General features: G+C 43.4%; 1 protein-coding gene across 4 annotated transcripts in view; it reads right to left on the bottom strand.

Annotated features, from left to right (window-relative positions):
• Positions 1 to 12,164, bottom strand: part of scaper (S-phase cyclin A-associated protein in the ER) — a 59,050-nt gene that overhangs the window by 46,458 nt on the left and 428 nt on the right. Inside the window, exons 1-9 of one of the 4 annotated variants that reach the window (XM_051073364.1) lie at positions 11,076 to 11,735; positions 8,004 to 8,121; positions 6,961 to 7,037; positions 6,094 to 6,291; positions 3,712 to 3,812; positions 3,174 to 3,290; positions 2,434 to 2,555; positions 2,035 to 2,321; positions 1,193 to 1,543 (exon numbers count right to left, since the gene is read on the bottom strand). In XM_051073364.1, the coding sequence (XP_050929321.1) occupies positions 1,193 to 1,543; positions 2,035 to 2,321; positions 2,434 to 2,555; positions 3,174 to 3,290; positions 3,712 to 3,812; positions 6,094 to 6,291; positions 6,961 to 7,037; positions 8,004 to 8,121; positions 11,076 to 11,129 (1,425 nt within the window). In that variant the 5' untranslated portion in view covers positions 11,130 to 11,735. Of the gene's footprint in view, positions 1 to 1,192; positions 1,544 to 2,034; positions 2,322 to 2,433; positions 2,556 to 3,173; positions 3,291 to 3,711; positions 3,813 to 6,093; positions 6,292 to 6,960; positions 7,038 to 8,003; positions 8,122 to 9,907; positions 9,927 to 11,075; positions 11,736 to 12,164 lie in introns of those variants that run through there. The other 3 variants (XM_051073363.1, XM_018664084.2, XM_051073365.1) reach the window with 3 other exon arrangements.

Below are 12,164 nucleotides of genomic sequence, written 5' to 3' on the forward strand. Positions count from 1 at the left end.
ATAGTCCTGTGCGATACGGTATACTACCTTTCTGAATATTATAATTTCTATAGTTGCTGAATGTGTGGCATAAATTATTCAGAATCTTTTTTTCCCCCTTCCTATGGTCATATTAGGCTTCTAATAAAACTAACCGAATTGAAGTATTCAGTATGTAGTACCTGTAATAACACATTTTAGTCTCTGTGCAGTTGGTCTAATTTGAACATGGGTGCATGATTCAAAGATTGAGGGGAACACCACATCAACCCAATCACAGTTTGAACCACAAACCACATCATCACAAGAATCACAAGTGAGGAAGCATTCAATAGTCATGCAGGGCACATTCACTGTGAGGATGCAAGAGATGGTGGAAGGAGGCAATGATGGTTTTGCTTTATGAAACTGGCTGTTTACTTCTACTTTTTAAACATTTTGGGAGTTCATATATTTTCATGACATGACATAAGAATAAGGAAATGACCCACAGATTACTCCAGGGCAGCAACTTCTCTAAATCAGTTATTGAAGTAAATAAGGAAAGGGCCTCCTCAACACTATGTGTCTTTTAAATATGGTATGTATGGGAAGGTTAAAAAGTCCTGGGTCTAAATCTTACGCATAAGAGTATCCTGTCGACAAATCTGAGGCCAAATACCCTTCACTGCAGGATTGAGCTGAAAGTTTTTTCCACATGATTTCATTAACCACCTGTCAAAATCTGACAGTATTCCACTTAGAGGTGTAGTCATCCTTGATTAAGTGTATGAAGCTCTGTGTTTACTCACTCCATGATGCTTAACAATAGTGACAACACCTAATGTAGGCAGACAATGCTCGCCAAAGATTTGACACTAGGTTGAATACAAACTGCAAATTCAGTGCAGGTTCTGTAGCAAATTCTTTTTTTTTTTCTTTTTTTTTTTGCACAGAATTTTAAAAGTAGCCAAAATAACTAAAACAAGTTGAGAGGTTATTTTTGGGCAACACCCTGGGAGCACTTGCTTGAGTACAAAACCCATCTACTCACAGCTATTCTTCACAGTGAATGGTGCTATAACAACACTACACAGAGCTATGGAGCCTTGCCTGCACATTTGGTCTGGCGGTTTCTTAAGACTGACTTTGTTTAGGCGGTGAAGGACCCTTGGGGATCCCCCCCGGCCCCCCACCCTCCCCTCCCTCTGCTCCTCCATCTCTCAGCACTCACAGTAGAAAGCTCTGTGGGGTCCAGCACACTCTCCAGTTTCACCGCTGCCATGGGAGTCTCAGCCTGTCCTGAAGCAGATGTGGCCGTGCCCTGTGACGCGCCCCCCTCTGCCCCATTGTCCCCCAAGACCGACGGCGCATCGAGCCCGTCCGTCTGGGGTGGATCTGGGGATGAGGAGCGGGCCAGGGAGGGTACTGGGACCGATAAGGTAATGTCTGTTGGTGGGACTGTGGCTGAGGATGGCGTGGGCTCTGGGGCTTGGGAAGGGGCAAGAGCTGCTATGGGGGGAGGCGCGTCTTCGCAGGGTGCGTCGACACACTGCCCCGAGTCTTGCACACTCTCTGCTGGGGGCTGCACCGACAGTCACACACAAACACACGCAAACTCAATTAAAGACATGCATATTCCAAGCAATTCATGAGAAAAAAAAAAAATCAGACCAATCAACACACAGCTAAAAACACAGGTCATGCAGGGAAGCTGATACTGACATGCCCTAAACATCCAATTGTGATTAAAATAAGCGAATAGATTAGAAATACTGATTTGTATTTCAAAATTAACTGATGGCTATAACACACTCTTACCATGTGTGTGTTCAGGCATCGACAGAGTATTTATTTCATGAGAGTGAAAATGGGTTTTCTGCCTCTGAAATGTCAGTGTACAATCAATCGCCTTAAAGCTGATACGTCTGTCTGGACAGTGTCTATGAATACCATGGAGCACAAAACAAAAACAAATGTGGCTGATAAAATGGTCTACTGTTACTCTGCTCCTCATGAATAATTGATACCCAGGGACTGCTCAGGGAGAAAGACGTCACTACAGAACGTCAGTACCTCCATCATGTGCCCATTCTCTGGACTTCCAACCTCCTCGAGGAGTTCAGGCTCCGGAGGGACTCTGTGCTCAGTGTCCGCCTGGGTTGAGCACTTGTCTGGGGGACACTGAGGTTGGGGTCGCTGCTCTTCCTGCGGCGGCAGATGTGACTGGTTACCCTTGGCACTGTCCTGTTTCGGGGGGGTGTGAGCCAAGACGGGACTGACCTTGGCAACTATGGCGGCAGAGCGAGGCTTGGCAGTGCGTCCTCGCTGGACAGTCTCCCAGCCCTCAGCATCCTTTTTACCTGGAAAATACGAGGCACTCCATCAGTCAGGAAGATGTGTTACTGTGTTCTCTATGTTTGAAGAAACCACATTCCCTTTAAGCACAATCTGGGTTTGAGCGTAATTTCTTACCGGGTTTTTCTACCGGAGATGTGGTCGGTTGATTGGAGCTAGGGACGGACTGAGAGCACTTCACTCTGTCTGCCCAGCTGGGGCCTGTGAGCCGGGCTGCAGCCAGTGTAGGTGGTGGACCACTGAATAAGACACACAGACACACAGACACACACACACACAGACACACACACACACACACACAAATGTGAACCTAAACAATGAAGCTTTTACTGTCAACAGGTAGGAGTTTCAGCTTTATTAAATCCCTGAAAGTCTCTGAGCAGTCTGTCTAAGAGGCTTCAGCGGTCTGAAGACAATGTCTACCTAACCCCCACCCCCCCCCAGCACTCTCCACTCAGAGATAGCATGGAACTGTATTGGGCAACAGGCCTCCGTCATGATCAATATCCATTTCCTGCAGCATTGGATTACAGAGCAGTGCACATATTGAACCGATGCTTCAGCAGTCTTTAACTGACACTTTCATCTACACCTCCCACTGATTCTATGGCTGAAGAGTGAGAGACTCAACAAATTGCATTAAACAAATGCTTCACCATCAGCAATCAATGGCTGCATTGCTATATAATATAGTTTGCATTTTCCTCCAGCATCATTACAAATATGGATTGATTAATAACAGGAGGCCTTATGATACAAAGTTAATCAAATAAAAGTTTCTGATGGTTTTTAAAAGAAGAAAGGGAAAAAAAGAACAGGGGAATGACTAGAAATAATGACTGTGAAACAGGGCTTACCCAAAGTTGAGGGTGCGACGTGCACCTGGAGAAGGAACCATTCTTTCTGCTGATGGGCTTGGCATCACATGACGTCCCGGAGACATCTTACGCACCTCCCAGGCTAAAGAGGTGGGCCTGAACAAAGTGAAAATGAACAATAATCACAATTCCTGGTTGCAAAACACACACAGGCTCGGCTCACACATCAGTTAAGTGGCTGATTCACTTGCAGCAATTTACACAATAAATGGAGCATGTAAAAGTTTCAGGTTATTGATTAACAGTATGCTTTAAATGAACAAATTGGGAGGCAGCACTGGGAATTTCATTTCTTAGTCAATTTACGGTTGCAGTGGTCACTGTGTTAAAGAGAAGCCAATAAACTCATGGATCTCTTTGAATTAAAGCCAAGGCTATTGATCTGTTCTGTTTGTGACTCAAAGCCAGGGACCAGACACCGGCACTTCCAGTTTCACCTCAGGGAGCAATTCAAAATGGAGAGTGAATGAGAGCAAGAGACAAAGAAATGCAGTGGGGAAGATAAACGGGAGATCACCTGTTCTGGGCATCTGTTTTCTCCAACTTCTCCTGAAGCTGGATCCAGTCTATGAGAGCTTTGAAATCCCGTACATAGTTGTTCAGCATCATCAAAACCTCCTAGACACAGCAGGTACAATGGAAGACTGATTACTCAGCATCTTATGAGCACAGACATAAAGAAAAAAAGCAGTACATTTAGTCTCATAATCTAGAAATATAGCAAGACGATGTCTTTTACATTGTTTGACCTATGTTATACTGTTTTCATTGATTTTGTATTGATATTTTTATAACCATTAGGTTACACATTTCTGGGCTCAGTTTGACAAAACAAAAGCATAAAGGTAAAACATGCAGAAAAAAAGACTGACATTTCAAATGCTTGTTGGGAGCGCAAATCTGCCATACAAGTGAGTTTAACAACTGACAATGATCAAGAGTGTTGCTGAGAACTCATGTCCAAGTGCAAAGACAAACACAATCAAAAGTTTGAGGAGGAACAGAGTCTGTCTATGTCTATCATCTGCACTTGGACAGTCACGCAGTGTTGGTTATTCAGAGGTGGCTGGGCTGTGCGGAGCTCTTTTTTTCCCCCAGAGCTCTAATGAAACGGACACAGCTGATTGATGGGGAGCGTGAAGGGAGTGGTAATTGAGAGTAAAGCTTCACGGTGCTTTTAGTTAATAGACAAGTCAGGCCAGTGAAAGATGTGTCCGGCAGCAGGTCTGCTGATTAGAGCTGGTTAACAGGCAAAGACCACCGCTGTGGCCTGGTGTTCATTTGGTAATGAAGGCCGGGACGGAGAGGGGTTTGCTGCTCCTCTGACAGATAAACCAACAGTGAGTGAAGGCACCATAAAGTGGCTTTCAGCATGTTAACCAGCACACTTACCTAAATACAACCCCTCACATAACATTTCATGAGGAATGACAAAATGTTTAACCTTCCAGAGGCATTGCCATAAAGTAGGATGGGCAGTAAAAGCTTGTGGACCTTACACTGAAACAAGAATGAACAGGTACAGCCTAGGCCGGTGTTATTGACCTCAAGTAAATAATCAACAGTTTTCACCATTTTCTGTTGTTATTTAAACTATTTAAAACCAGAATAGCCTGTTTTAGTTCAGAAAAAAAAAATCTGAACCTCAACCGATTCCAAGTGAACAGGAACACAGAGTACTTCTCTTGCTTGGTCTGGATGATATGTCTAATAAATCAGGTGATAGGATAAAGGAGCAGTTGATAGAAGCTAATCAGGCCGGGGGGCAGTGGGGTAAAGAGGTGTGGGCGTTATTAATAAGCACACATGAATCATTCTGCCCGATGAGCAATTTCCCTCTGTGCGGGAAAACATATTATATTAGGTCAGCACTATGGTTCTCGTTCAAAATTATAAAGTATTTGAGTAATACAGCCATAGGAGAATATTCGGTATTACTTCCTGAGGATGGTTATGTTTATGAGCATTTGTATTTAGGTGGAAAACTGTTAGCTGAGTACACAATGCAGACTGCCCACAGCTACACTGGGGGATTGTGGCTGGGGGCTATCAGGGCACTCAGCTTCCCCTCCAGATGACTCCATCATCTATCAGTGTCCATTAAGCCCAAGCTGGGTGGGTTGGGGGATTATGAACAACACCCAGCTCCCTAGCCATTAGACGGCATTAGGGTGTAGAGAGATACAGCGGTATGAGAAAGAAAAAAAACACGTAACAGCCAGATGTCTGACGGGGGCCAACTGACAACATGCTGATCACCCCACAGGGAACTTCGCTGTGGCACTGACAGCAAGCCGACCACACCACAGGGAACTGGGATTCGGTACTGACCGCAGACCGTCACCAGAACCATGCTCAGCATAATGCAGCATGGCAGAAGAATCAATAAAACACAAGACCAGCAGTATCATGCCAGTGTGCCCTAGAGCAACATCGTAGTGCCACTCCAAGGCTGCGCCAAAACAAAACACACGACTCCACACAGAAGAGAATCTTGTCAGAATATGCGGCTGATTTTATGTGTAAGATGTAGAATAAAGGAGACGAAATGGCCAGGCACCATTTCAACAAAACGCCTCACAACAAACAGTGTATATACAATACTGTTTACAGTCTGTCATCAATATTCAGTCCAGTCAGCCAGGCCCAGGAGAGAGTCCTGTGATAATTCTCTCGCCAGCAAACCTTCACAGAGCCCCTCTGACATAAAGCAGAAATCAAGAGGAATGTGAGCTGTGAGGGTGAAATTTCTTTCTGATCTCAATGTCCCCCTCTAGTGTTCATAAATCATATGATCTTTTAATCTCCCCGAATAAGGAATTCCTATTTGGGCAGGTCAGACCTTGAACCCACTGATGCTGAAACTAAAATACACATTTCTACTGGGATAAAAACTAACCTTGCATTCTACAACGCTCTGGTCAGATTCACAGGTGACGTAAATCTCATCCACGGCTCGACGCAAGTTGTCGAAGAGGAACGCCCAGTAACGCGCCCGCAGGTCCACCTTGCGGGGCTGTCTGGCTTTGGTGGGGCTCTTTTCTGCCCCCTTGTCCAACAAGGCACCGGCTGTGCCTTTACTTTCCACACCAGCATTCTGTGGAGACAGACAGTGAAGCATACATTATGGTAACAATGACAAACGCATTACAGTGTCATATAAATCTCTAATTGCTTACATTAATACAGCAGCGGCAGCACTTTTTTCCCTTCTCCTGCAGCTATTATGTTCCTTTTATTACCAACCATGCAAATTGGGAGATTTCAACACCTTGTTGATGCCACATATTAACCCAGTGGTTTCAAGCAGAGGGCGTAAAATATCAATATACGTGGAAATTAAAAGAAAATACTACATGAGGTTAATGGCATTTTACAAGCACAGTTGGTAACAGACTCTTGTTGGCAACATTTTTTATACAGCATAACATCCACCCGCATCATATTCTCCTTGTAGCTTGTTGCCATCTTACACAAAATGTGCTGCAAATTTTGCGAGCTTATAACTAGTGGACATAAGGTTATGAACTGAAAGTCAGACTCAACAGATTTTGGTTGAGTGCAGTGAAGGAACATTCAGACACTTCACAAACTACAATTACAGTGCTGCTCTGCTTTTACCGTTTTTCTGTGTGAACTCAGCTTTTCCAAGACTGACTCACACGACTCTAAAAACAGTAAGTGACATGACCATCACAGATCCACTGCAGTGAGTGAGGTGGCTTGGTGAATAGTGCCCTCTAGTGTACACAGATGATATACCAACCTGTTTCTTATTCCTCTGTTGACCAGAATTGATCCTCTGAGCCCTTGAACTGCCACTGGAGTTGCTTTTGGACTTTGCTATGTAGAGAAGAAAAAAAGGGGCATTTTCACAGTCAAGAGTGAAATAAACAATCTAAGCTTCAAGTTAACAGTCAACATGCTCCTACTATACAATAACACAGAGGTGGACAGGACAGCAACTTAATGGGAGTATTGGTAAATGATTGATTGTTGAGTTGCACAAATGCATGTAAATAGAGTAACCCACGAGAGACCTGAAAATGAAGTTGGCAGTTAGAAGACTTCTAGCTTTCATGGCAGGAACTCAAGAGCAGAAAAGAGGCCTTGAATAAAGTGGACTGACCCACAAAAAGAGAGAGAGAGCCAAAATGAAAGTGAGAAAGTGTGAAAGGCTCTGGTGGGGGTTGCTGGGTAGGTTGGCCTAAAAGAAGCTTTCTTTAAAATAAGATAGCAGCAGGATAAAAAAAATAAATAAATAAAATAACATCACAAGGACCAAGTGAACAATATGAAACCTATTACATAATGACCTACTGCCAAAACGTCCTGAACAACAGTACAATATAGCACAGGAATCTATGCCACCAAAAACTTTATATTCTACATAACAATGGGCCAGGTAGTGGGTGTAATTTAGCCTGCACAGGAGATTTGCAGCAATCTGTCATCATTTATCAGTCTAGCCATGAACTGAAAAATGATCATTGTGTTCCAGCTGATATTGTATTACAACTAGCTGCACTGTCTGTGAGAAAGATCAGACTGTGGTCACTGTGATGCCCCAGACAAATGACTAAACATCCTTCACTGATCCAAAGTTACGTGAAACACACCTAAAGTAAATACAAGCAGAAACATCTGCCACTGGACAACGAAGAACTAAATAAAAAAAATGTCATACTCCATTTACTCTTGTGATGTCAATATGAACTCGTAACACATGGCAATAATGGGAAACCTGCCACAAAGCAGAGGAAAAGCATATTAACATGCACATATGTTTTTTTGCATGCAGCTACCAACCCTCCTCCTCTTTGTTCTCTAGAGGTACGCTCCAGGCAATGAGGTTTCGAGCAGCACGGCCCTCTTCAGCAACTATCTTCCGCACTTTGTCATGGCTGTTGGAGCGCTGGAAAGATGCCTGTAGGAGAGACGGAAGATTCAACACATCAGTTTTGCAGGTTATCCAAGGGCCAAGTCAAAATGGTGTAGATCAATACGACATCACGTGCGTGACAATTAGATGTGGGAATCATAAGATGACTTTCAATATGATATCGTGATATGCTGCCAAGGACAAGGCTGGGATCACATTAGGTAATTCTGAGAAACATGATATATTCCCAGACAAACACAATGTGTCTTGACATTCATTAAGTTCCATGATTTCTCTGGAGTAATGGACATGAAGCTGAGAGGCATTCTGTCCATCTGTCCACCGCCACACACACAGACAGAGAGGAAGATACTTAAAACCCTCTAATTTTTAAACTTAGTTTGTGCCCAGTTTAAAGAAGGAGTCTTGCTATTCACATTTTAATGTTGTCAACAAATCCTATGAAAAGACAAGAAGAAACAATAATTTAACCCTATAAACGTGTGTTGCCTGTATAGCCAAAGCCTGATATACTGGAACTTATTCCTCTGTGCCACAGAGCTCCATTGTTGACAAAAAAAAACTATTAAATCAATGAGCCACAAAGTTGCACTGGGTGATGTACACCCTTCATTCTGGCTGATGTAGTTCATTTTGAGTCAATCCCACATACACTAATGCACCAAATCTACTGCTGAAAAAGGCCCAAACAAACACACCATTAACTCCTGCTTGAGTAATGTTTCCTAAAAACTACAGTGTCCAGCTGTCTCAAGAAATCACTTGGCATGTATTTCAAAATGAAAGTGTATATATGTGTGAACTGTTTTTAAAGAGTTTAATTTTCACATGGAACAAAAGGGCTTGGGGCTGACTGCCCCAGATAGGGTATGGACGTGGAACAGTTCAGAGAGATCAATTAAAACACTGTTGACAATGCAAATATATGAATAGAATATTGCCAGCACAATTCTTTAAACCAAATAGTTTTACTAGAGTGTTCCCCGGTAACGCAGCCTTAAATGCAAGTATTGTTGCTATGGTTACATCCATTTTAACACACCAACATAAAAAACTGTGTGACAAAATGCAAATGTTGGTGGTAAAGAAAGGAAACAACTATTCTATGCCTCCCAGTAACTCAAACCTTTCCAGCTCAGTTACTTAAAAAGTACTGGTTGCTGTTAAAAAAAAAAAAAAATTAATTAATCGATCCACTCCATGAAAAAAGCAACACTTGGTGAAAGAAAGAGAGCATATTGCAGCATGCCGTTTCAGTTATTTGTCCAATCATTGGTGTGAGGTTGTGAACCAGGGTTGAAGCCACAATACTGCAAGCATTAAGTAGACCCTATGTAAGAGGTCTGCTGGCACAGACAGTGACAAGAAACGGCTACAGGCAGAAGCTCTAAACCCGCTTTGCTCCCAGCACATTGAGTATGCATCAGTGAATTTGACTTTAACCTCGGGTGAAGCAGATACTGCAGATACCAAAATAAATACTGCTGAAGTCAGTCATTGTCACATCTTTCACAGATGCAAAATTAAGATATCGCATGATGAAACATGACATTGGCATCTCTCTCCACCTACATCTCCCAGAGGAACATTTTGTCACGGAACAGTTTGGTAAAATGGCTCATACATTTATGCATAAAGCAGCTCTCCTAATCAATAACAACTCTATTTCACTATGCAAAGGCAAAGACAAAAATACACAGTGTACCCGATGGTCTGCTTGGCATCATTTGCCTTTGTAATCTTACATCACTAAATATTCTGACTTCTGGCAATCTGGTTACACAACAACAACACAGAAGCTAATACCTACAGGCTTATCATTGTGGATCTTCCACTCGCTGTGTTCTCTGTCTCTCTGTCTCTCCCCCAGAGTGGCCTGTACCACTTCTGTGCTGTTCATAAATGATTTAACATAATGTTGATGAATATCCAGACCAAACTTTGCTATTTTGGTTGCACAACTGCAAGATGTGGTTTCAGACTTAAAATACATTGCTACCTGAAACCAACACAAAAAAATCAAGTGCCAGTTCGCCTGTTAATAGCAAATGAGTCATGGAACAAACCGTTCTCTCTTTTCCTGGCTGTCTCTCACTAGCACCACTATTCAGACAAGAAAGCTACAGCAAAATTATTCCTCTACAACACTTGCAAATGAAAAGATGGAGGGTCCAGTTTATTCCTTTTCCAACATTTTCAGAAAACAAGTGATACTTAGCCCCATGTTTGTGTGAAAAAAAGCATGCAACAATCTCTACAGACCATCCTTTAAGGCTAGTAGAATAATGTGAACATGGCTCATTAGGCGTTACACATGCAAAAGCAGCATGCATGTGTTGGCCTGATACTATTTAATGTCCCTAAGGGAGATATCCAGCTGACCTACTTTTGGTGAGCAAAATTCTTTACATGTCAAGTGGCCTGGGCTTTATTCTGCCAAGTAGAAAAAGACTATGAAGATATAAAAAAAAAGATCAAACAACAGAGGTCCTGCAAATAGGAGCAAGAACTAGTGAGGTAGGTCGGCATCAATGCACCATCTCCCATCTACAGACTGTAAATATTTACTCTGTGTTTCCTGGGCTTTGCAGCCACAGGATGACAGATGAGTATTGTGAGAATACCCTACCTGCTCTCAATGGATGGCTAACTGAGTGCAGCAGCCTGAGGAGGAAAAAAAAGGCTTACAACAACATTCTCTTGATCCACTTAATCAGCTGCAAACAAGCTGTCTCCTGGACTGCCCTGTGGACAAATAAGATACACTATGGAGTATAACTTCTGCTATATTCTCTGGCCAGGCAATCCTTCCCCCCATGCACCAGAGAGAGAGTGCTCATTTTCTAGACTGTGCTGAGTAAGGGGCAAGTGTAAGGTTTCCTTTTGGCAAGGACTACAAACAGATGAAAGGAGCAAGACAGTGGTTGAAGCTCATTAAGACAGACACAGGGAAAAACAAAAGATTAGAAGATACATACAGAGTAGAAGTACAGTTTGTAAGCTGGTTCCTCGTCCTGATCCACCCCTGACATACTTTTGCAGCCCACTTCAGAAAACCTGTTCCCCCTCACCAGCACTGCCACTTGTGCAAGGTGACATCGTCATCTGACGGTGGGACCAAAATAGACTCCTACTGTGTAGTCCACTCTGCTGTAGCAACTTCCCCAGCTGTGTCAACTCCTCTCCCAGTAGCAGCTCAGAGAGACAAGTGCTCAGAAGCCTGGCAGTCCTGCCTTTCACTTTGACTATTCTGCCTGTAATCCAGCCTGAGCCTTCAGCTCTCTGCTGAGTTAGCAGGCACTTCTTAGGCCCACCTCGCTGCCTGCTGCTGTCTATCTGCCTTCTACTCTCCTTCTGCTCTCCACTGCATGCAGCCTCCTGTATTTACAGCTTCTCTCCTCTGTTCTCCCTGCTCTGCATCAGAGCCCCCACTCTCTCTCCGTTTCTCATCTCTCACTCTCCTTCTGCCACAACACTGCGCAGTCATGTGAATACAGCAGGCCTGCCGCTCTGCCCCCCATCCCGTGTTGCCAGTGATGAGAGTATAGCTGCAGGCTCCGAGGCAGCGTGCGCTAACACAAGCCTGGCCGTGCATTAGCCACACAGGGAGATGCTCTGGATCTGATTGGACTCGGCATTGGATGATTCATAAGCTTCTGGGGGACAAAACACATGGTTTGAGTGCCCACAAATAGTACAAACTTACAAACTCTGCAAGAAGTTGGCACAGACTGAAAGAGCATGATGCCTTACCATCTGATGCACACTTCTCCTAATTATTCTTGTGTTACCTTATATACCACACCTCCTGTTATCACATTCTTGCTTTGATGATGATATGACAATACATTTAGACACAAAAACCTTACAAATCTTATAAGGCACTTTATCATCTCTTGCCAAAAATGCCATTGGATGATGCGTTTAGCAATGATTCTGGATGAGGGGGAAAGATTTCAGGAACTGAGGAGGCCACCATAGCTTAAGACATCACACCTACAGAAAGTAAGGTCACCCAAAAATGCTCCTTTACTGCTGGAACTGTTAGCTAGGTGAACCTATTCTCA

Source organism: Lates calcarifer, linkage group LG10, assembly GCF_001640805.2.
Source record: "Lates calcarifer isolate ASB-BC8 linkage group LG10, TLL_Latcal_v3, whole genome shotgun sequence".
Classification (NCBI taxonomy): Eukaryota; Metazoa; Chordata; class Actinopteri; family Centropomidae; genus Lates; species Lates calcarifer.